Below are 22,774 nucleotides of genomic sequence, written 5' to 3'. Positions count from 1 at the left end.
CGATCCGAAGGCAGCGGCTTAACCCACTGAGCCACCCAGGAGCCCCCTTATGTGGATTTTAACTGAGAACGTTGATCCTAATTGGAAATTTTATCAGGAATGAAATAAAAATCATATAGATAAAATAATGACCTGATGGGAACCAGCAGTAAACCAGTGTTTAGAGAATTGACATTTAACTATATGGATGTATTCATTTTTACTCATTAAAACATAAAATTGAGAATCAAGTCTATTCATATTAACGTAACATTTTAATTTCAACCACGAGGACTGGCTGTGATCCCTGATTTATTACTGTATGTTGTATATAGTACATACGGTGCTATCAATTATATAAGCTTACTGTATTTCATGTAGTATATATGGTATATGCAGACTGTGTAATGCTGTGGTGCACATATATGTGTGTATGCAGAGTTCCATGGTGTGGTAGTACCGTGTATGTAACGGATACAGTATGTATACAGTACAGATACGGTATGTGATCTTTATATTTCATGCATTGTACAAGTACTATATATAGTAATAAATTATATACAGGTACACGTACTAGTACTATAGATCCTCCTATATATGGCAGAAAAGTATCTATGCGTGTATATATACTTTTCTCAACAATTATTCTTTGTATTACATATATAATGCACATACATTTAATATAGGTAACATACTTTTATATATATGATACATTATTAACTATTTATTATTATGATTGTTAATGAATAATGGAGCCTAGTTATAAACTTTGATTTGTTACCGTATATGGTAATACATTTTAAACACATATTCAGACTTTATTCTCTGTTCTGAAACTCAGAGTTTATTCCATATATTTCAGTAGATTTAATGTATTCTAATATTTATTTGGTAAATTTAATTTATTTAATATATTCTAATATTTATTTGGTATATTTTTATGTTTTATATTATGTTTTATGTTATGATGTATTCAAAATACTGTAATAGAGTAATTAAACTGGGTGTGTGTTAATGCTGTGAGACCCACTGAGCTAAAGATTAGTGAACAGTGACGTTATATATAGATATTTAATACGAAGCAACTTCACCCATTCCCTGCAGACTATATAGAGAACAGTCCTTTGGTGCCAATTGTAAAGCAGGTTCATGTTAAAGTTCCTGAAAAAAACAAAATTCATCTGTGACGACCACCTTTAGAAAACTTTTTTTTTAAGATTTTATTTTGACGTCCTCTCTGCAGCCCAGGTGGGGCTCGAACTCCCAGCCCCGAGACGGAGAGCTGTGTGCTCCACCCACCCAGCAGCCGGCGCCCCTAGGAAACATTTCTCACCCAACGCAGATACTCTCGTCCGGGAGGTTCTGCCAGATGGCGCGTGTCCAAGGGTGAACGCCGTGTCCCGCACCCCCTCCCCCCCCAGGCTCTTGCAGTCACGGGGGCGCAGATGGCTTCTGCTGCGTCCTGACGCTCTCGCTCAGGCGCCGTCCGCCCCGCGCGGGTGATGCCCCGGGAGCCGCCCTGCGCAAAGACGCAGCAGAAGCAGGCGGGCAGGGGCAGGGAGCAGGCGCGGGTGATGCCCGGGAGCCGCCCTGCGCAAAGCCGCAGCAGAAGCAGGCGGGCAGGGGCAGGGGCAGGTGCTTGTCCTTGGCTGTGTCTCACCCGCGCTGTCTGTCCTTCTGCTTCTCCCCCAGTGTCTGGAGCCGTGCAGGGAGTCGTGGGACCCGCGGAAGCAGCAATGCCAGAGCTTCTGTGAGGTAAGGGGACCCCGCGCGGCCCGAAGTCCGGGCCAGTGGCACCGAGGGCCGCCGCCTTCCGCCGGGAGGGTGGCCGCGCGGGTCTTGAGAAGTCACTCACGGGAAGGGGACAAACACTGTTGAGCTGCCTTAAAGCCGAGCCCCGCAGCGCTTGCGTGACTGGAAGCAACTTTAGGACATATGCGTAGAGACGGGGACCGTCTTCGAGGTAGAAACCGCTGCTGTCCCCCGTCTCTCCGTCCCCGCTGTCGTCCGGGTGTCTGTCAGCGCGCTGTTGACGCCCTCGTGCTGTCTGCGAGGAGCGGGTTCTCGGCCTTTTCCGCTCCCCGTCCCGGTGGCCCATGTGCTGGGCGGGAGGCTGGACCCCGCGGCGTCTGCGGGCGGGAATAGAGGCGGTTCCTGCCCCGCACAGCGGCCGCCTGGACCCCCGTGCTGCCGCGGAGGGCGGGAGCCTCTGCGGGACCGGCTCCTCCAGGGCCCGTCGGGGTCCAGGCTCGGGTCCAGCCTGGGGTCCTATCGGGCGCAGCGAGGAGGCCGTGGGCTGGCCCGCCGCCGGCCCCGCAGAAGAGGGAGAGCGCGACCGGCTCCTCCAGGCCGCTGGGGAGCAGCGGTGGGAGAGTCCCCCCACCCCACACCAGTGACCACAGCAGCTATGTCCAGGGTTGGGAGGGCAGACGGGGAGGGAGGCCCCGTGGCACGGCCCGGAGTGCTGGGCTGGGAGCCTCTGAAGGGACCAGGAGGCGGGCGGGAGCCTGTCCAAGCCCCCGCACGAGGAGCTTCTGGGGCCCCGCCGCCCGGGTTTCAACCGGAGGGTGCGCAGGGTCCACCCTGAGCGTCCGAATGCAGAGCCGGGTGACAGGAGCGTCATCTGTGTGTAGGACGCAGGTGCCCGCGGCAGGACAGCGCTCACCGTCCCCACGCGTGGAGAAGAGCAAAGCGTGCAGTGCGACTCTGGGGACGCGTCGGGTCTGCCGGCCCCACCCCAGGCAGAGGGACCGAGCCTGAAGCGGCAGCCCCGGCCGCACACCTTCCCTGCATCCGAGTGCGCCGTGACTCGACTTCCCTCACACAACGGCGGGGGTCACGGCGTTCCTGGGTTCTCGAAGCGCAGTGTTCCCCGTGGTCGCAGAGCGGAGTGCAGGGGCCTTCTCAGCGCGAGCAGGTCCGGTGTGGATCGTCCCAGTCACACTTTTACGCGGCTTAGGAAGTTCTGCTCAGCGCTTGGTGGCGGTCGCTGGCACGTGGTGGTTTGCACCAGCTTCCCTGATGAGGCCGTGTTGCTGGGAGCGCTTCCGACCCGAGGGCTACGGTCGCGCAGTCGTTGAAGCATTTTGTAGTGGCGCACACTGGGATGCCTCGAGTGATACCGACGACTGGCCGAGAGCCCAAGTTATTCAGCCCAGTTGCTCTGCAAGGACACTCACCGCTAGGCTCACAGTTGGGTGTGAACTCCCACAGAGGAAGAACCTTCCCGTGGCTTTGTATCCAGCCCTTCTGGGTGGTGGGGGTAGGACACCCGCTTCAGTCATGGTTTCTGTCCTCCCTCAAGGGAGCTGACGTATCATCCATCCATTCTCCCCAGAACATTTTGGCTTCTTCAGGGATTCTGTCCAGACTTTTCCAGAAAGCATATGCTGACCTGGCGTTCAATTTCATGTGTCTTTATATTAGTTATCTCTGCTGCCTAACAAATGACCCCAAGCTTAAAACAACACACGTTCCTTCCTTCCTTCCTTCTTTCCTTCTTCCTTCCTCCCTCCCTTTCTTTCTTTCTTCCTTTCTTTCCTATTATGTTATGTTAGTCACCATAAAATACAACATGAGTTTTTGTTGCAGTGTTCCAGAATTCACTGTTTTTGCATCACACCCAGTGCTCCATGAACTCCGTGCCCTCCATAATACCCACCACCAGGCCCACCCAACCCTCCACCCCCCGCCGCTCCAAAACCCTCAGTTTTTTTCTCAGAGTCCATAGTCTCTCGTGGTTCATCTCCCAACTCCCTTCTCCTCTCCATCTCCCCATGTCCTCCGTGTTATTCCTTATGCTCCACCAGTAAGCAAAACCGTATGATAGTTGACTCTCTCTACTTCACTATTTCGCTCAGCATAATCTCTTCCAGTCCCGTCCATGTTGCTACAAAAGTTGGGTATTCATCCTTTCTGATGGAGGCATAATACTCCATCGTGTATATGGACCACATCTTCCTTATCCATTCGTCCGTTGAAGGGCATCTTGGTTCTTTCCCCAGTTTGGCGACCGTGGCCATTGCTGCTGTGAACATTGGGGTACAGATGGCCCTTCTTTTCACTACATCTGTATCTTTGTGCAATTGCAGGGTCATAGGGAAGCTCTATTTTTAATTTCTTGAGGAATCTCCACACTGTTTTCCAAAATGGCTGCACCAACTTGCATTCCCACCGACAGTGTAAGAGGGTTCCCCTTTCTCCACATCCTCTCCAACACACGTTGTTTCCTGTCTTGCTAATTTTGGCCATTCTACCTGGTGTCAGGTGGTTTTGATTTGAATCTCCCTGATGACTAGTGATGATGAACATTTTTTCATGTGTCTGTTAGCCATTTGTATGTCTTCTTTGGAGAAGTGTTTGTTCATGTCTTCTGCCCAATTTTTAATCTGATTATCTGTTTTTTGGGTGGTGAGTTTGAGGATTTCTTTATAGATCTTGGGTATAAGCCCTTGGTAGTATCATTTGTGAATATATTTTCCCATTCCATGGACAATACATGTTTCTTATCTCACAGTTTCTGTGCATTGGGAGTTTAGACATGACTTAAAGGTGTTCTTTGCATCAGGGTCCCACGATGCCATCATCAGGGTGTCTGCTGAGCTTGCTTTCTCATCTGTGGGCTCAGCTATTTCTGCTCACGGTCTGCCTCCAAGCTCATGGTGGTTGTTGGCAGAATGCATCCCTTACGGTTGTGGAATTCAGGTCGCATTCTCTCGGTGGCTGGAGGCCACTCTCACATCTGAAGGTTGGCTGCAGTTCCTCACCACATACCCTCCCTGCCAGGCCGGTCACAACGTGTATAGTTACTTTTTCAAGGCCAGCGAGACCTCTCGACCCGCAGTGTGCTGAGACCAAGCTTTCCATAATACAACACAGTCTCCGGAGGTCCACCTCTTCCCCTTTGCCATATTCTCCTGGTTAGAAGCAAGTCACAACAGCCACCAACACACACACACGCACACACACACACGCAAAGGGAGGTGATGACATCAGGGGACGGTTATGACTCAGTGGTGCTCGCTCTGAGCTGTGTCAGCTACAAAAAGCAAATAAAAAGCAGTGGTTCAGGCCCCTTGAGGCATTGACCAGAGCGGAGTCGTCAGAAATACAACAAACCGGGGTATTGGTGCAGGTGTTGTGTGTTCCGTAACTTGCCCTCCTGGTCCTGTTTTGCATTCTGTGCTCTACGCAAACCGTCCATCTGTGTGAATTAAAATGTGCAGTCGTAGGATCTGGAGGAACAAGGTGGACCACGTTGTTGGCTTCATAAACATGCGACCCCTTACGATCCGTCATGCAGGGTGGACGTTGTGACATCAGAAGGAAGGTGTCACTGAGGTCATCTGAAACCTGTCTCGCTAGCAGTGTCCAATGTGACAGCGCACTTCTGGGACAGCGCTTCTCTCTGAAAGGGCCGTGAGGGCTGCTGGACCCAGTGCAGCTGATAGAAATGGGACTCATGGACCAACGGTGACTCCTGCTCCGGCGGGAGGGGTGAGCTGGAACCGGAGAGGCCGGTTCACAGACCTCAGCCCGCTGGTGCCACCACGCGAGCTCCCTGTTCCCCGTCAGTCCCTCTCGGCCGTCTTCTTCTCCGTGTCTTGTTTCCTTGAATGTTGCATTCACGTCTGCCTCCCGCGTTGACAAAGACTGGGTCCTGGAAGACCGATCCCCGTTTTGGCATTTGGAGGCTCATTGTTCACTGAGGCAGCGCTAAGACAATCCTGTCTGCCTCTCGCTTCCCCCGTCACTTGCTCCGCGTGCCTACAAGATCCCCGTTTTCATAAACCTACCATGCTTTCCCTTCGTAAACGTTTACACCCAGAAGGACTCCACGGTGCATTCCCCTTCCGGTGGAAAGGCTGAACCGTTGGATGGGTTGGACCCACTGTGTTCATTTGCAAACTCTCTGAGCTTTTTTTGTCTCTGAAGGCACCGTTTGCCTCCCGTTGCTACAAGTGAAGTTGTGTAGGAACACGGCCTCGCCGGCTTGCGGGGCTTCTGTCGGAGGCCGCGTTGGGGCCGTGTGGCCGCAGAGCTGAGGGCCTGTGACGGGTCTGGAGGTGCACAAGGCTGAGGCTGCTTACGGCGGCGCCTGCAGATGTTTCCACCTCCTGCGCTACGCGAGGAAGCGGTCCTCATCCTGCCAGGACCCTGCCGGACCCTTCAGAACGTTGTTGCTTCCTGACCTGTACACCCAGCACCTGTTTCTACACAAGCTCCATTGTTCTTGGTATTGTAGTCACAACGTCAGTTTCCCTCCGTAGAAGAGGTCTTCGGAGGCACGGTCACGATCGCTCACCTCGAGTGGGTCTGTGGCTGCCGCGCACATGGATCTCCTTAACTTCGCGTCTCATCGTTCTACAGTGCCAGCTGCTGCGGCGGTGAGGGACGTTATTCCTTAGAAGAAACAGCTGACTGTGTCAGAGCCGGAAGCGTGCAGGATGCCTTCTTTGGATCACATGGGAGAATTCTCCCCACGTCAGGTTTTGGAGGAGGGTGGGTCATGCTTTACTGTTTCTGTTTACTCATTAAACGTTATCTCCATCTTACTATTTTTCTAAAGATTTAAAAACCACCATCCACCATTTTTCTTCCTGATCATAAAGTGCATATTTCTTCACGTTTAAACATTCCCTTCTTACAATTGCAGGCATCTAAGTTATCAAGGAAAGTACTCTTTCCCTTTCTTAATGGTATAAAATCATTTTGTCTTCAAATTGCCATTGTCTACGTTTTAAGGGAACGTGATACCTGGTAGTTTGAGGCACTGCCTTGCTGAAGGACACACCATCTCTCATCTTTAGGGATGACGTTTCTGATTCACGATGTCCCCACCAAAGTGGGGACACGTCGGCAGTGTGAAGTGTGCGCTAGGGTCATGGAGAAGCCGAGACGCCCCTCTCTGTCCGGGATCCACGGAGGAGACAGGTGTTCAGGGCTCAGAGGAAAGCTGTTCCGGGGCCAGCTGGATTCCGAGAGACCCAGTTCTTGCTGGTGTGCGCCCAGGAAGAGGAAGGAGGTTTGCACTCAACCGCAGATAGGATTCCCGACTCCTTTCTTTGTGGTTTTTTCGCTTTTCAAAATGTTTCCGAAGCTTCTTATATTCGATTTTCACAACAATTCTTATAAGTTAAGCCTGAATTTTACTGGGTGAACTTAATGGGCAACAGGACTGACATACAAGGGGGAAATGGTGTTATCTGCCCGAGATCCCATGTTTAACGGCTTCTTCCTGAAGAAGATCTGGAATCCAGGTGCTCCCCTCCTGAGTCTGCTCTGTGACCCAGGACAGATTGGAGGAGGAAGCCATGCTCCCCGCAAAAGGAAAAGAATCTGAGCCTGTGTGTAACATAATGTTGTTGGCCGGCCATCTGGACTGAACTCCCTTGAACAGCAAGGGAGGTTTGCTTATGCAAAATCGTAGTTAATTAAGGGCCCTTCGAGGAACTAAAGGAACAACAAGGCTCCCTATGACTTTGGATGCCCCGGCAATAGAATGTTCCTGTCCTCCTGACAAAACACGTCAGAAACTAAAGCTGTTGGGGTCTATCACGGGGGCTTTCTCACACGCAAAACTTGTTATCCTTCCAGTGCTCCAAAACCCAGCGCACGCAGTAGACATCTCCCTTCAGGAATGGAAGCCACAGCTTCTGGTGTCTGGGACAGCAGTGAAAGGGTTAAATGTATGGGAAGAAGTTGAGTGCTGAACAAGAAAACGATGTCATATGCCCAGGTGTGCGTGTGTCTGCCGAGGGGGTGGTAGGCCCAAGAATCAGCGCAGGTGTGTTGGGGATGTCAGGGTGGAATTTGTGGAAGGTTTCTTCTGAAAGCTCCACGTTCTGTGCTGAAATCCCGTGCGTGGCCAGGAGTGGTCGTAAAATGGGGTGCAGGCGTGGGGCCACTGGCATGGAGCTCATTTTCAAAAAACGGTGGCTTTTATTATTATACATAGTAAACCTTCATTTTTAGAAGTGATAAGCCTTTACCTTTTACATGTTTGTAACACATGGAAGTGTTCCTTGTATTTCTGAATTGTGATCTTTGGGTGGTGGTGGTGGAAAGTGCGGACTCTGTCCTGGTTTCCCTTTCAATTTAGCAGATAGTGGGAGTCATGGAATGAAACGTTTCAAGGAATGCTTATAAAGTTTTACAATTGTTGTGAGATTTCCTTTACCTGCATCTTAGAAAGGAATTTATCCTCATTATATCAAATTTTATAGCCCAGCAGAATGACAAAATCAAGCCTACTGAGTGACTTCTTAAGGTTGTTCGGTCATTTATTGACTAAACAGGACATGTTCTCCATGGAATGTAGGCTTTTTCCCCTCATTTTTTGAAATAGGGAGACGCCATTTTCATTAAATTTTTATATAACACCAGGGGAATATAGAATCATATGAGATTCAACTAGAGGACACTTGATGAGTCTTGCAAGTTGATTACAAAAAAAAACAACCAACCCTGAAGATAGGAGATTATTCTGAATGATTTGAAGACCTATCTGGCTGGAAAAGAGGGACAGAGCAGGTAGAAGGAGTTAAGGGAATGGGCTGGAAATTGTAAGAGCATCAAATTTAAGTAAAATGAAAATAAGCAAATAAATAAAATAAGTAAAATAAAATCTCATGAAAGATGCTTGTACAACACTTAACCAGTGTCTGAACATGGGAAACATTGAGTGGATATCAGCCATTTTTACTCTGAAGGGAAAGGCAAGGTTAACATTTTTGAATTCTGTGATAGGTCAGTGAGGTAGAGGCTGAAGAGGAGTTTTGTCCTGATGAGGTGACTGGAAGCAGATCAGAGGGTTTCCGTGGAGAAGGAGTCATCACTGTCTCCAACTCTTGGTTGTCAGATAGAAAGTACGGGGAGAAATGCCGACCCAATACGCACAACTGTTTGTGTACGTTTAGGTTCCTTCACCAAGACCACGTGCGTGGCAGAAGGGGAGAGAAGGGGCTGTGGCCAGGGGCTCACCATCTGTGGACATGAGTTTTGAGTACCTTTCCTTTGGGAAGACTTGACTCCATTCGTGTGCTCGGGGAAACGAGTCCTGTGAGGTGTGTGAAGTTGGAGAGTGGGTCAGCATGGGTCAGAAGCCCAGAGTTCTGGAGTATGAAACCAGGAATGAGTCACGGAGACACCCGCTGTCCCTGTGAATGCCTAGTCCAGCATCCAGGATGGCCCTGACTCCACTGTGCGCACAGATCACCTTAGTGTGGTTCAGACGTACAGGTTTGGATTCAGTGGGCGTGTGCTGTGGGCCCCCAGAGCCTGCATTTCCCATGGGCAATGCTGAGGCCGCGGGCCCAGGGGCTGCCCGCATAGCAAGAACGTGGATCTCCCTCTGCGGTGTCGGGGTTCCCTGCCAAGCACTCACTTACACTTGCCTGTGAGTTCTGTGACGTCTTTTGTGTTTTCTTCTGTGATATTCTGTACGGAGAAAAGATGCAGTCGCTGGTAAGGACTGAAAATAAACAGATAAGGATGGTGTTTAGAAGAAAAGGCCCCATGTTCCTAATCACTCAAATTGCAGAACTCTAATTGTGGGTTTGTCTCCATCCCTCCATGAAAGGTATTTGACTAGGTATAGAATTCTAGGTTGACTTTTTTTCAAAATTAGTAGTTTAAAAATCTCTCTTCATTTTCTTCTGTCTTACATGTTTTCAGAAAAATCTCTGACATTCTCCTTTTCTTGTTGTGTATAAAATGTCTTTGTATTTCCCTGTCTGCTTTGAAGATTTTCTTGCTTTTTCTGGTTTTAAGCAATATGATGATGGAGTTGTGATTGGGTAGTTTTTCTATTTCTTCAGCTTGGGGGTCATGGAGATGCTTCTAATTCTAACTGGGCTATATAGTTTTTTTTTTAAATATTTTATTTATTTGACAGAGAGAAATCACAACTAGGCAGAGAGGCAGGCAGAGAGAGAGGAGGAAGCAGGCTCCCTGCGGAGCGGAGAGCCCGATGTGGGGCTCAATCCCAGGACCCTGGATCATGACCCGAGCCGAAGGCAGAGGCTTTAACCCACTGAGCCACCCAGGTGCCCCTGGGCTATATAGTTTTAATAAAATTTTTTACATGTCAGCTGATATTCCTTCCTTCCTTCTTTCCTTCCTTCCTACCTTCCTCCTCTTTCTTTCTTTCTGAAAGACTGTGTGTGAGCAGGTGGAGGGCGAGAGGCAGGGAGAGGGAGAGAGCGCATCTCAAGCAGACTCCATACCCAGCACAGAGCCCAACATGGGGGCCATCTCATGACCCTGAGATCATGACCTGAGCTGAAATCAAGAGTTGGCTACTTCACTGACTGAGCCAGCCAGGTGGCCCGGTACGTGAGCCAATATTTTTTTCTATCCCATTCTCTGTATCCTCTCCTCTGGGACTCTAATTATACATGATAGGCTTTGGATTATGACTTGAGTCTTCTGATTGTGTTTTTTTCTTCATCCCACCCCCCCCACCCCACCCCCCACCCCTGCTTTATTTTGCTAATTTTCACCAGTGTGTCTTCAAGTTCCCTTCTTTAGAGAATGCCTGACATTCTTAAGATGCTCTTGGGCATAGTTTTCATTTCTTCATGTTTACTTCTGGAAGTCCCATGGAGGTCTTTCTGCGTCTTTCTCCCACATTCCCTGGCAGACAGAGCCCATTTATAATGACTTTCAAAATGTCCATTTCGGCTAACTCCATCACCTCTATCATTTCTGGTTTTGTTTCTTTAGATTTCTTTTTTCTCTTTTTCCTTTTGGACTTGTGACTGGTCTCTGAAGGGAGAGGTTGTGGTCTTGTGGGACTGAGCCCGTCCTTGTGGGATCTGAAGCTGTTTGCAGGTAGATGGTGTCAGAACTGAGTTGAATTGTAGGACACGCGCTGGTGTGCGAAACTGCCACACCAGCAATGAAACTGGGGACATAGAACTTTTCAGTGTGTCAGGCGGTAAAGTGTGTATCTTTTCTAAGTATGATTCTACTGGTACCTTGAATGGGTGCGACAGTTTTGCATAGTTGGCCAGTGTTTGCAAAATTCTTTGAGATGGAAGGCTTTTAGAAGCTTAAAAGTATAATAAAAGAATAAACAGTTACATTTCACAACTTCATAATCTGTTCCTCTTTTTCTTCTTCTTTTTTTTAATTTTAAGGAGGCGCCATGCCCAATGTGGGGCTTGATCTCGTGACCCTGAGATCAGGAGTCACGTGCTCTGCCAATGGAGCCAGCTGCATGCCCCTAGAAGTCATTCCTCTTTGTAAGAAATGACGGATATGGGGATTTTAGGCAATCTGTAATTAACCTGTACTGTTTCCCATTGTTTTTTTGTAGGATGTCTAGAACTATGTTTAAAAATTCTGATACTCATGTTAGTGGCTAACATTAATTTTAACTTTTTGATGTGCCAAAATCTTGCTAATTTTTTTGCATACTTAATACTTAGGGTAATAGTACACAGTAATCATAATTATCCTGCTTTTGTATTTGGAGATACTGAGACTTGTAAAATTAGTTTTGCCTCCGAATCCTATAGCTCTTGCCTGATTGATGTATTTGCTATTCCCTCCTTCTAGAATATTCCTCTGTCCTTCCCATCATTTTCTGTATTCACATCACTCTAAATATTGATGGCTTATCTCTTTTTTTAAAGATTATTTATTTATTTATTTGTCACAGAGAGAGATCACAAGTAGGCAGAGAGGCGGGCAGAGACAGAGAGAGGGGGGAAGCAGGCTCCCTGCTGAGCAGAGAGCCCAATGCAGGGCTCGATCCCAGGATCCTGAGCTCATGACTTAATCTTTTTTAAGAGCTTTCTCTTTGTCTAATCCTTTTTAAAGGGTTATTTACCATTTTTTTAATTGCAGTATGGTTGACACAGTGTGACATTAGTTCCAGGAGTATCCGTAGTGACTCAGGTTCTGTGTACCTTGTCCTGTGCCCCCGTCTGTCAGCACACAATAATATTACAGTGCCACGGGCTGTCTTCCCTACGCTGCATCTTTTACCCTGTGACTGTTCATTCCCTTAGGCTAATCCTCTGTTGACCTCATGAACTTTCATGACTTGCTGTGTCTGCCTTATTTTACTACAAATTAAACTCCTTGATGAATTACCTGCTTGCTGCTAACGGTATAAACAGTAAGCATGGCAGAGCACAATTTCCATACGTTCTCTTGCTCGTCATTCCATGCCTAACCCCTAGAGCGGCAGTTTGGCTTACGAATTAGTATGTAATCCTTCCACGGGGTGATTGTTTCATAGGCATGCCTGGCAATTCCAGGTAACAAAATACAGGCCGAAGGGGAGAGAGGGAAATGAGAGTTTAACTGGAGGGCCCTCACTGTCCCTGGCTCTCGAGGAGTTTTTGAATTTCTGGAATCACATATGTGCCTAGGGATCTTCCAGAGATCTTCCAGCAAGATTTCGGAGCGTTGCTCCCTGTGGAAGATCTGACCATTGATCTTTCCATACAAGGTGGCACATTTGCCTTCCAAACAAATAGAAAAGCAGGTCAACGAAGAAAGATGACTGTCATCTGTCAAAAGGGACACGTCCTCTTTGGAAGAGACTTGCCTAACACGCATGTTTCTGATTTTCTTCTATTTTATATTATTCATGGCTAAGGTGCATAATTTTCCCCAGAACCAAACTGATTGTAATCCCATCTAATAAATTAGTGTGTATAATTGAGTTTCCAGGCAAATCATAATTGCATTTACAAGAACAAATTAGAAACATTTGAAAGGAGAATGCTTTTTTCCTATTTCATGCATACTTGGTATTTAAATTCTTTCTTTGAAAGAAATTCTGGCAGTTTTGGTTGCTTTTTTTTTTTTTAAGATTTTATTTATTTATTTGACAGAGAGAGATCACAAGTAGGCAGAGAGGCAAGCAGAGAGAGTGAGAGGGAAGCAGGCTCCCTGCCGAGCAGAGAGCCCGATGCGGGACTCGATCCCAGGACCCTGAGATCATGACCTGAGCCGAAGGCAGTGGCCTAAACCACTGAGCCACCCAGGCGCCCCTTGGTTGCTTTTTTTTAAACATTATAATGTTTTTATTATTTTGTAGAAATGATATGTGCACATTGAAAACTTCGTATGAACACCGGAGAATAAAACCAAACCATGACTCCAAATTCTGCCATCCGGGAGAGCCATGCTTACCTGGGCGGAAAGTTACCGTAGGAAACCTAAGACTGTTCTCTTTACAAATTCCTGATTAAAACGTTGGCCCTTGGGACGCCTGGGTGGCTCAGTTGGTTAAGCGGCTGCCTTCGGCTCAGGTTCATGATCCTAGTGTCCTGGGATCGAGTCCCATATCGGGCTCCTTACTCGGCAGGGAGCCTGCTTCTCCCTCTGCCTCTGCCTACCTCTCTGCCTACTTGTGATCTTTCTCTCTCTGTCTCTCTCTCTCTCCAAATAAATAAAATATTAAAAAAAAAAAAGTTGGCCCTTGGCCAGCATGTGGGAACTTAGGTCTGCGGAGGTTTCACATGATTCCTTAACCGACAAGAGGTGCTCCCTGGTCTTAAACTGTCAGCTCAGCAACGTGGTTTATGATGGGCACCTGTTTCCTCCTGGGAGTCTGGGTTTTGGGGACGTGCTAACCATATAATGTTTATACGGTTAGCAGCAGGTGCCTTCGTGCCCAACCTCAGTAAAAACTCTGGACGCAGATTCTCTCCTGAACTTGTTTGGTGGCAGCATTTCTCACGTGTTGTCACAAGTCCTGCAGGAGCCATCGAGCGCATCCTGTGTGATGGCCGCTGTGAGAGGACTCCCAGAAGCTCGTCCGTGGTTTGCTCCCTGTGCACATTTTCCCAGTTCCTGATGGTGCTGTAGCAAATCAGAGCCCACAGTATGACTCTATGCTGAGTCCTGTGAGTCCCCGCTGTGAATGATCAGACCTGGGGGCAGTCTTGGGGACCTCGATATGTTACCATTAGGCAGACACCTTACCTGACATTTCTGTGCATGCTGGCTTTTAATGATGCTTGATGTTTAATACTATTTGAATATAGCAGAAGAAACAGAAACCCCCAAATTTCAGGGAGAAAGAGATGATGAAGAATATTATGAAACCAAAAGCATTGTTTTAAATATTTTACATTTGCCCGATTGTTGACTGATGCCCTCAAGTTAACTTCAATGTAAGCTACTTAGGTGTTCCCCACACCACTCCTATCTACCAATTTTTCTGACATTATTTCCTAATTCTTAGTTTTATCATATTGAATACTTTTCCTTGACCACAATTCCTAATTTTTTCAATTTTAGTTTTATATTTACGTGAGTGACAAAATGATTGAGTCTATTATGCTAATAATTTCTTTATACCTGGCTTCTAAATTCGATCATATCTTGGGGCGCCTGGCTGGCTTAGTCACTGCAGCACGTGACTGTGGATCTCGGGGCTGTGAGTCAAGCCCCATGTTGGGTATAGAGGTGACTTAAAATCTTTTTAAACAATTCGATCATATCTTACTGTAGTTTTAAAAAGGATCCATACATACCATTTTCTTTGAAACCACTTACGGCAAACTTTGCCCGCCATTACACATGAAGTCCAAATCGAATTGCACAGACTTCTCATCACATAAGTATATGCATCATTTTCTTTGGGTACTAACCCATTTATTCTTGTCGCCTGCCTGTCTTTAGAACGGCTGAATTTGGCACTGCATTGTTTAGTGAGAAAGGCCCATGGGTGCCGTATAGTCCCTGAGTTTTTTTTGGTCTTTGAGAATGTTTCTGTCGTATATACTTGTGAATGACAGCTGATTTTTTTATATATGTAAATAGATATGATTATATATATAAGCTATAGATAATATGATTTTATGTGTATAAGCTATATATATGTATATACATATATATAGTTTATTTTACTTATTGTTATAGAGTTATTGCTGTATTGGCTCCAGACATTAAATTTTGTAGAGAAAAATCGATTGGGAGGAAACCGTATTTTCTCCATCGGAATCCACCTGAGGTTTCTACCTGGGTGTCTGAAAAGTTATATTTTCATCCTTGAAGTTCAGTAGCACAAGCTATATTTCAGTGTTGCTTGTTTTCATCAGTATTCCTGGGTAAGATTTCTGTCCTTTTGATTTACACATATATCATTTACGTGTGTGTGTGTGTATGGGAAATACAGACATAAAATATATACATATATATATGTGTGTGTGTGTGTGTCAGTCATCCAGATGATTCCCATCTATTATGTATGTAAGAACCTAGCCGCAGTGCGTTCCCTCTCTTCGTGGGTATTTCAAGAGTTACACCCTCCAGGGCGATGCTCATAGGAATGCAGGTGGACGGCGGCTGGCTTAGCCATCTTCTTATCACCATATCTGAGATATGGTGTGGTCTTTAGAAAGCCATCAGTTGTCATTGTGGCTCACACACATCCTTGTCTTGTGATTTGGGATAAATTATAATCTCCCCAAGCTTCTGTTTCATCATTTGTGAGACGGAAATAATAATGGTTATGGGGGTTTGGGGGCCTTGGTGAGATGCGCCTTGGTGAGACTGCGTGCCGGAGGGATTCTCTATGCGACGCTGCGTTTGCTTTTTGGCTGGAGCAGGAAAACCCACTCAAGGCCTGGCTTTTTGCAAAGGATGCTACATTTGATGCATGATATGGTTCTGTTGAATTGAATTCCACACCAAGGGCAATGTTCTTTCCATCCCTGAGGCCTCGTATATGTATGATTTCTAACACAGGTAGATGACTTACGAACTTAATGTTTTTATGTTCTTCGTTGGTTACGGCATGAATTATTTCGTTGTATGGTCCTTGCGTTTTATACCACACAAACAAAACAAAGATAATGGTGTCTTTTCACTAAGGTGTCCGGGAACTGTTAACCTACTGTTTGTTGTTAGGGTTTCACTTTATGTCTATCATTTGCCAGGCACGTTGAGATTGGCATGTTGTCCACATACAGCACTAAGAAACACACTTTAGTCTTTAAGAGATGGAGTGTAGGAGAGGTTTGTAAGAATTAACGAATATGTAACAGTCCACAAACTATGAAGTTTTCCACCTAATCCCACCACCCCCCTGAGTGTTTTCATTTACTCCATACTTTGCTTTATCCGACCCTTCTTTGGGAGCACAATGACATCCATGAGATACCGACGACTCTAGAAAAATGCAGGATCCTGGAAGAGCAGTGCTTCATATGAGTAGTTTTATACAGGCATCACAGATACGTTAATTTTACAATGAATAGTTTGCCTCAACGGCTGGATATATTTTTATAAAGAAGTAGTATGACATTTTGCACGTGCTCTCATTCACCATGAAGCCGATGGGCATCCTAGTCCTAATGATTTGGATAACTCACCCCCTTCCTACATTTTTCACACCCCCCACCAGTAATTAACTTGGAATATCACAAGAGATAGAAGGTGCTTCCTGGTCAGAAGTGTCTTCACTGACACCGAATGACCTTTGTTCACGGGACTTAAACTGGCCATTAGTAGAGGAATTTACCCATTTTCTTTGGATCTAGAGTACTAATATCCACACATCATTTTTCCCGACTTGCACTCATCTTGGTCCTCATTCGGTTCAACTAGAACATTCCCAGTAAGCTACGCTCAAAGGCATAGTGAGAGACCTGCATATGGAAACCATACATTCTCCGATTTATAGTCAGACGGTTAATCGTTTTTCAACCAATCCAAGATACCGATCCAAGGTAACTGATAGAGAGCATCCAAATTTGCCTTCCACAGACATAAACCGCAGAACAGTTTGGCAGAAGTCTGCTGGAAGATTGTTGTACCAAGTCCCTGTCCTTGTAAGCGGATCCTCAAAACTCAGACGTTTTCTTTCCCGTAAGGGCCGGCAGGGCACCGTTCCCGCGTGCCGGTTTCCGTGCTGACTTGGCAGCAGCGTGCTGGAAAGTTGCAGATGGTCACTGCAGAGGAAGCAGGCCAGCTTTCTGTCTGTGGATCTTAAAACATTTTGGTCAGAATCACAGAAGAATTTGGAAATATTCGACAGTTAACTTGTGGCATGGGAAAAGAAAGGAGACACCCATTACCCCACTGCTAGGGAGCACCCATTGTGGGCCCGCTCTGCATAATAGACCTTGGTCCTTTGTGCACCGTCTCATGTAATATTCATCACGCTGTCTGTACTGTTGCAGGCTCATGGATCAGTCTTGAAAGCTCTGGTGCAAAGATGAACTTATTTTGTTCCCACATTTGTTTCCATGGTTCTCGAAACAATCCAACACGCACACACACACCCCCACACACACACGAGTCCCCATTTTCGAAGCCATCCCAAAAAGGAGGGCTGTTGAAAACGTAACGGGACACCTCTCACATCCACCGGGAGATCTGAACCGTCACGCTCGTTATGACCCTTCTTGTGTTCATCGGGATCCAGTGTTTCCCATCTGGGTCGGCTGCTGTTTTTGTTTCTAATTCTGCCCCATTAGCTCCGTCAGTAAATTATTATTTTTTATAATTTTTTAATAAACATATAATGTATTGTTACATCAGTGGATTATTAAGGTGAGGAGACATGGTCTCTGCGTTCCGCCGCTCGGGGTTCAAGGGCGTGGCGGTTGGCACACAGATCGTTCGAGTAACAGGGGCAGGCGGCCCCGTACTTCGTTATCTGAATGTCAAGTCCTACCCTGTGTTCACATGGGAAGCTGGAAGGGAGCTGATTTGATTATCCCATGGCACAGACTCAGTCACGGTGATTTCCTAGTGAGCCAGCGGTCAACACTTGCCAGGTTTAATAAAATTATTTCTACTTGGAAATTTCAGCCCGTGCGGGCCAAGTAATTCTGGTAACTAAGCAGTTGCAGCGCCCTGTCCCGTGTACATTTTGGTGGAAGAGGAGGACGGGCAGACGCCCGTCATTCCGGTTACAGCTCCCTTCCCACCCTGCTTTGACTCCCAAGTTTGGGTTGGGCCTGCATGTAGAGAGTCAAAAGCGAACAAAGGAGAGCACAGCTAGCGGCTCCCGGAAAAATGAGCTGTGACATCGACGAAGGGAGAAAGGCCTGAAGGATTGATGCTTTCACTGTGACCGAAGTTTTGAAAAAGTTAACTGGCTACAGATGTGTGACCCTTCAGTATGGAAACCGTGACCTTCCTGGCAAGTTGTGCCTGGGAAGTTCTTAGATCGAGACCCTCTTTTGACCGAGGGTGAATAACTTATTGGACGTCCGCAATTGCCGTTTCAACTTTGGGGTTGCACTTTTTGTAGGTAGCGTTTCCAGTTTTCCGCCTTGCGTTAGAGTGTGCGCTCTTCCCTTGTGGTCACAGGGAGTTGGATCCTCAGGAACATTAAACTGACACTTTCAGAAAGACCTCGTGTCTATCAGGGAGCACCCGCGTCTGGAACGGGACGCACGTGTTTCTGGCTCTGACGTAGATTTTCGTTTAATTCCGTTTAAATGCACATGGTGTAGCATTCACCATCATAACTCATATACAGACTTTTAATTTTTATTTCTTAAGATTTAGTTGCTTGAGAGAGAGAGTGCGCACGCGCGCACAGGAGCGGGCGAGGGGCAGAGGCAGAGGGTCCTCAAGCAGACTCCCCGCTGCGCTCAGGGTCCGACCCGGGGCTCCATCCCAGGACCCCGAGACCGTGACCTGAACTGCAACCAAGAGCTGGACGCTTAACGGACCGAGCCCCCAGGCGCCCCCATCGGCAGGTTTGGTGCAGCATCGTTGGGGGAACGAGGCAGGACAAGCGCAGCAGAACAGTTTGCGTTGGCGACGTGGTTAGCCGGGGCTCCTGGCATAGGTCCTCGAGCTGAAGTTACCAGGCTCGGGCTTTTCAAGGAGATTTCTGGTCACCATCAACATGCGAAATAGCGGCCTATAATTAACCCGCTACCCTGAAGTGAGTCAGAGACCTTCCTTTGTCTCCTCCCTTAAACCAGGGAGTTGGGCGATGGAGAGGTTTTTTCCTTTCCTTTTTAGCCCCTTGTCAACATACATCTCCCAGTGCTCGAGACCCTCGCTGGCCGACGGCCCCCCTGCCGGCGTCCCTGGGGATTACGTATGTGGCTGGAGGGTCAGACTCTCAAAGGTGAGGTGTCGCGGGCTGCGGCCGGCAGGCCTTACCAGGTGTCACCAGATGGCAGAGAGCCGCAGTCGGCCGGCAGCAGGTGTTACCGGGCGTTCCGCAGGTGTTCCCCAGGTGTGACCAGGCGCTCCCAGTCCCGAGTCCCGGGGAGTCATCTGTGGGAGCAGCCGGCTGGCACGTAGCCCCGCGGTACTCACCTTCTACCCCTAGTTTGCGCTTGCCTGTGTTACCGTCTCGATTTCTTACATACCGACTCGGATTTGACATCTGACCACAAACGGTGTGCCCTCCTCGAGGATGTCCTGCTCCCTGTGTGGAGAAAGCACAGGCCTTCCCGGAGCGCCGAGGCCACTGTTTGCACTGCTTAAGGGGGGCACTGAGCTGTCACGGCAGGCAGAGCCCGGCCTCCCTGGGGTCCCGGTGAGCTATCAGGGCAGGAGGAGGGATAGGCTGAAAGTTAGGGTGACCGTGATGCCTGATTGTCAGCCACCATCCATCAGCAAAAGGAGGGCCACGTGGGAGGTCATTCCTCTGTCCCTCGTGGTGGGGCTCCTTTTAGGGACGCTCAGCAGCTCCCACTGGAGTGGCAGAAGGAAGCCGTTACCCCCGATTGCTTCTCATGTTCGAGCGGTAACCGAATGCTGTCCTGAACCGTTTTTCCAAAGGAGAAAGATGCATTTCGTAATGGGTTCTTGCCACTCTTTGCACTTTTTCCGTAATGTGGGTCTCTCAGAAAATCTGGGAATCCTCGTTGTCACGAGCGTGTGACTGATTCTGGGCTGCACTGACATGCCGTCAGCCAGATGCTCTCCAGAACCAGACTGTGACACACACGTAACCCTGACCCACGTTCCATCACGGCGTCCCTGACCGATAGATAATTCCATCGCAACACGAGGTCCCATGTGCACGGTAGCTCTAGAAGCCGGTGTTTCTAAAACCCGTTCAGTGAACGGAGGCTTAGAGGAGCTTTTGACAAGACAGCAGCCGGCGTCACTGCTGTGAGAACTGCACAGTTTACGGAGACGCACGGCGAAGGCATCGTGACTACCATTGACCACATGACACAAGTGACTCTGTAGAGAACGACAATCCGCGTGTGCATTCTGTAGTCCGAAAGGGGCCCTCGACGGCTCTGAGATGCTTTACGAACTCATCAGCTGTGTGAGCTTGGAGCGCTCACGTGCATGGTTCCTGCATATCTGTCCAGTGCGCACAAAGTTACCACTCGCGGGCTGGATTCCTTTCAGAGATCAGCCTAAAATATACATTTAAAGGGGGGAAAGAAAACAAATCGTTTATTTTGTAAGACATTCCAAGGACACTTTCACCCAATAATAATTTTCACCTTCCTTTCTGATGTCTTGGAAATCGGGCGTCCTGTGTCTTTAACGAGAGAACTTTCCTTTTCGGGGCTCCCGGCTGGCTGCGTCGGGAGAGCATGTGACTCTTGATCTTGGGGCTGTAAGTTCGAGCCCCACGTTGGGTGTCGAGATTGAGTAAAAAAAAAAAAAAAATCCTTAAAAAAGAGAATTTTTTCCTCTTCTGCCTTCAGCCTCTGTTCCCCAAGAAGAACTACGAATGCTTGACGAGCTGTGAGTTCCTCAAGTACATCCTGTCGGTGAAGCAGGGGGACTGCCCGGCCCCTGAGAAGGCCAGCGGGTTCGCCGCCGCCTGCGTGGAAAGCTGCGAAGCCGACAGCGAGTGCTCCGGGGTGAAGAAATGTTGTTCGAACGGATGTGGACACACCTGCCAGGTGCCCAAGACCCTTTACAAAGGTAAGGGGCAGAGCCCACGTGAAGGGAACTGTGTTAACTCATGGGGGGCAAGCGCTGTGTGCGTGGGGAAAGGGGACAGAGCGTGGGGATGGGGGTCAGTCCAAGAAGGCTCCGTTACAAGAGAAGAGAAACGATCCGAACATGCCCTTTGCGCCCCGCAGACCATCTGCCAGTGTTAGTGGGCCCGCCCGATCAGCCCGGGGAACTCCTTCCAGGGCAGAACAGGTCATTCTTATTCCGTGGGCCATGTAGGAAGCAAACTTCAGTCCAGTACTGGTCCTTTTGTCCACCAAGAGTAAGTCAGTAAGCGGCCCTGGGGACACAAGAACAAATCGACGGAAATCCCTGGAACGCGGGCTGCAGAGGGAAGCACCCTTGAAAACGCATGCAGAGGCGCGGGCGTCGTGGTTTTCCTGTTGGCTCTGTGCAAGGCCGGCAGGGTCACCGCGTGGACTTTCAACACGGTGGTTAGTGTCTTGCGAGCCCGGATGGAAGAATAGCTCTCTTTCCAAGATGGGGACTCAGTTTACCCAACCATTGAGCGGATGTAAGAGGTGACGTTCCTAGGCAGTTTCCAGAGCCCTTAACTCCCGGTGCTAAGCGACACTTGCCTCTGCCGGTAACGGTGACCCCGTTCTTTTAAGCCAAACCGCTTCTGTTGTGCTATGGCCTGTTTTGGGGACGCTCAGAATATCCCAGGACACAAATTTTTGCTGCTTTTTGGCATCTCGTATAAAGAGTCAAATAGAATTCATCACTGGGCATCGTTCTCTGCAAGTACAAAGAGGGATCTCTCTCCTCCTCTCTTGGACTCACAGTGAGTACGTTTGATGTCCAAATACAGGTCAGTTATTTTTAAACTGTGTGAAACCGCATCCACAGCAAGGCCCCATTGAATCTCGCGCTGGCTGTCGTCCACATCTGCTCTCACTCGCGCAACCACTCCCATCTCCGTCTCCCAGAACGCACCCGTCCCTGCCCCTTCCCTCAGGCGCTCCCGTAGGAATTACTCTCTTAAATCTGGGTAGTCCGTCCAGTTTTCCTGGTTTCTGCACAAGAGCTGGGGACACCTGGCGCAAGGACAGCATCTCAAATTCAAAATAACTGCCGCTTTCCCCTTCTTGCCACGTGATGTTTCTTTAATGGGTTTGAAGTTTCGTCCTGTTCACGCCTCTCATTATAAACTACGTAAAATCACTTTTGCAAAACCGAACCCCTTTTAAGTTTTCTAAAGTCTATTATTAGGAAGCCTTTTCTGTTCTCACAGATCATTTACTAAGTAAGTATTAGCATTTACCATAAAAATAGGATGCTTTTAGGAGGATTGTTGAAAAGGCATTTGTAAAACCCTTGTTGTTTCCAGGTGCGGTGTCCTCAAGAGGCAGTATCAATTAAAAGACGCTCTTTGTTTAAAGCCCTGAACAGTCAGTGTGAATTTCAAGTGTGTCTGCTTCACCAGGGATAAGGGAGATATTCTACAAAGGGCCTGCATAAATGATTAATTATTGAGAGACTTGCAATTTAAACCTATGCTTAGCTAAATATGACAGGTTTTGGTTTTTTTTTTAAGACCTGAAGTCCCTATTCTATAGAGTAGCTCTTAACTTCGGTTTTCTGCAGAGACAGGTCGTTCGTGGAGAACTGACTAGAAATAGAAGAAACAGACTATCGACCTGACAGTGCGTTTTGGGTAGTGAGCCTTGTGTAACAGGACGAGTGTTTTGAAAATAGATATAGATAGGTCCGCGGTGATGTCTCCCCTTGCCCCGTGGGGCGGCCCCTGAACGAAGGCCAGTTTCCGTGTCCGGGGGGCGGGGGGGGGCGTCTGACAGTGCCACCGGGCAGGCGTGCATGAGCCAGCGTGGGGCCCGCCACAGCCTGCGTGAAGCTCACGGCCACGTTGTAGGCCACGAACCCCCGGCAGCGTCCCCTCACGGTCCTGCCCGGGGCTCAC

General features: G+C 48.1%; 1 protein-coding gene across 1 annotated transcript in view; it reads left to right on the top strand.

Annotated features, from left to right (window-relative positions):
• The window catches only part of ANOS1 (anosmin 1), a 175,593-nt gene that overhangs the window by 95,142 nt on the left and 57,677 nt on the right, over positions 1-22,774 (top strand). Inside the window, exons 3-4 of the mRNA XM_045994971.1 lie at positions 1,672-1,734; positions 20,598-20,820. Of these exons, the coding sequence (XP_045850927.1) occupies positions 1,672-1,734; positions 20,598-20,820 (286 nt within the window). The remainder of the gene's footprint in view (positions 1-1,671; positions 1,735-20,597; positions 20,821-22,774) is intronic.

Source organism: Meles meles, chromosome X (assembly GCF_922984935.1).
Source record: "Meles meles chromosome X, mMelMel3.1 paternal haplotype, whole genome shotgun sequence".
NCBI lineage: Eukaryota > Metazoa > Chordata > Mammalia > Carnivora > Mustelidae > Meles > Meles meles.
This window is presented reverse-complemented; position numbering and strand designations above follow the sequence as displayed.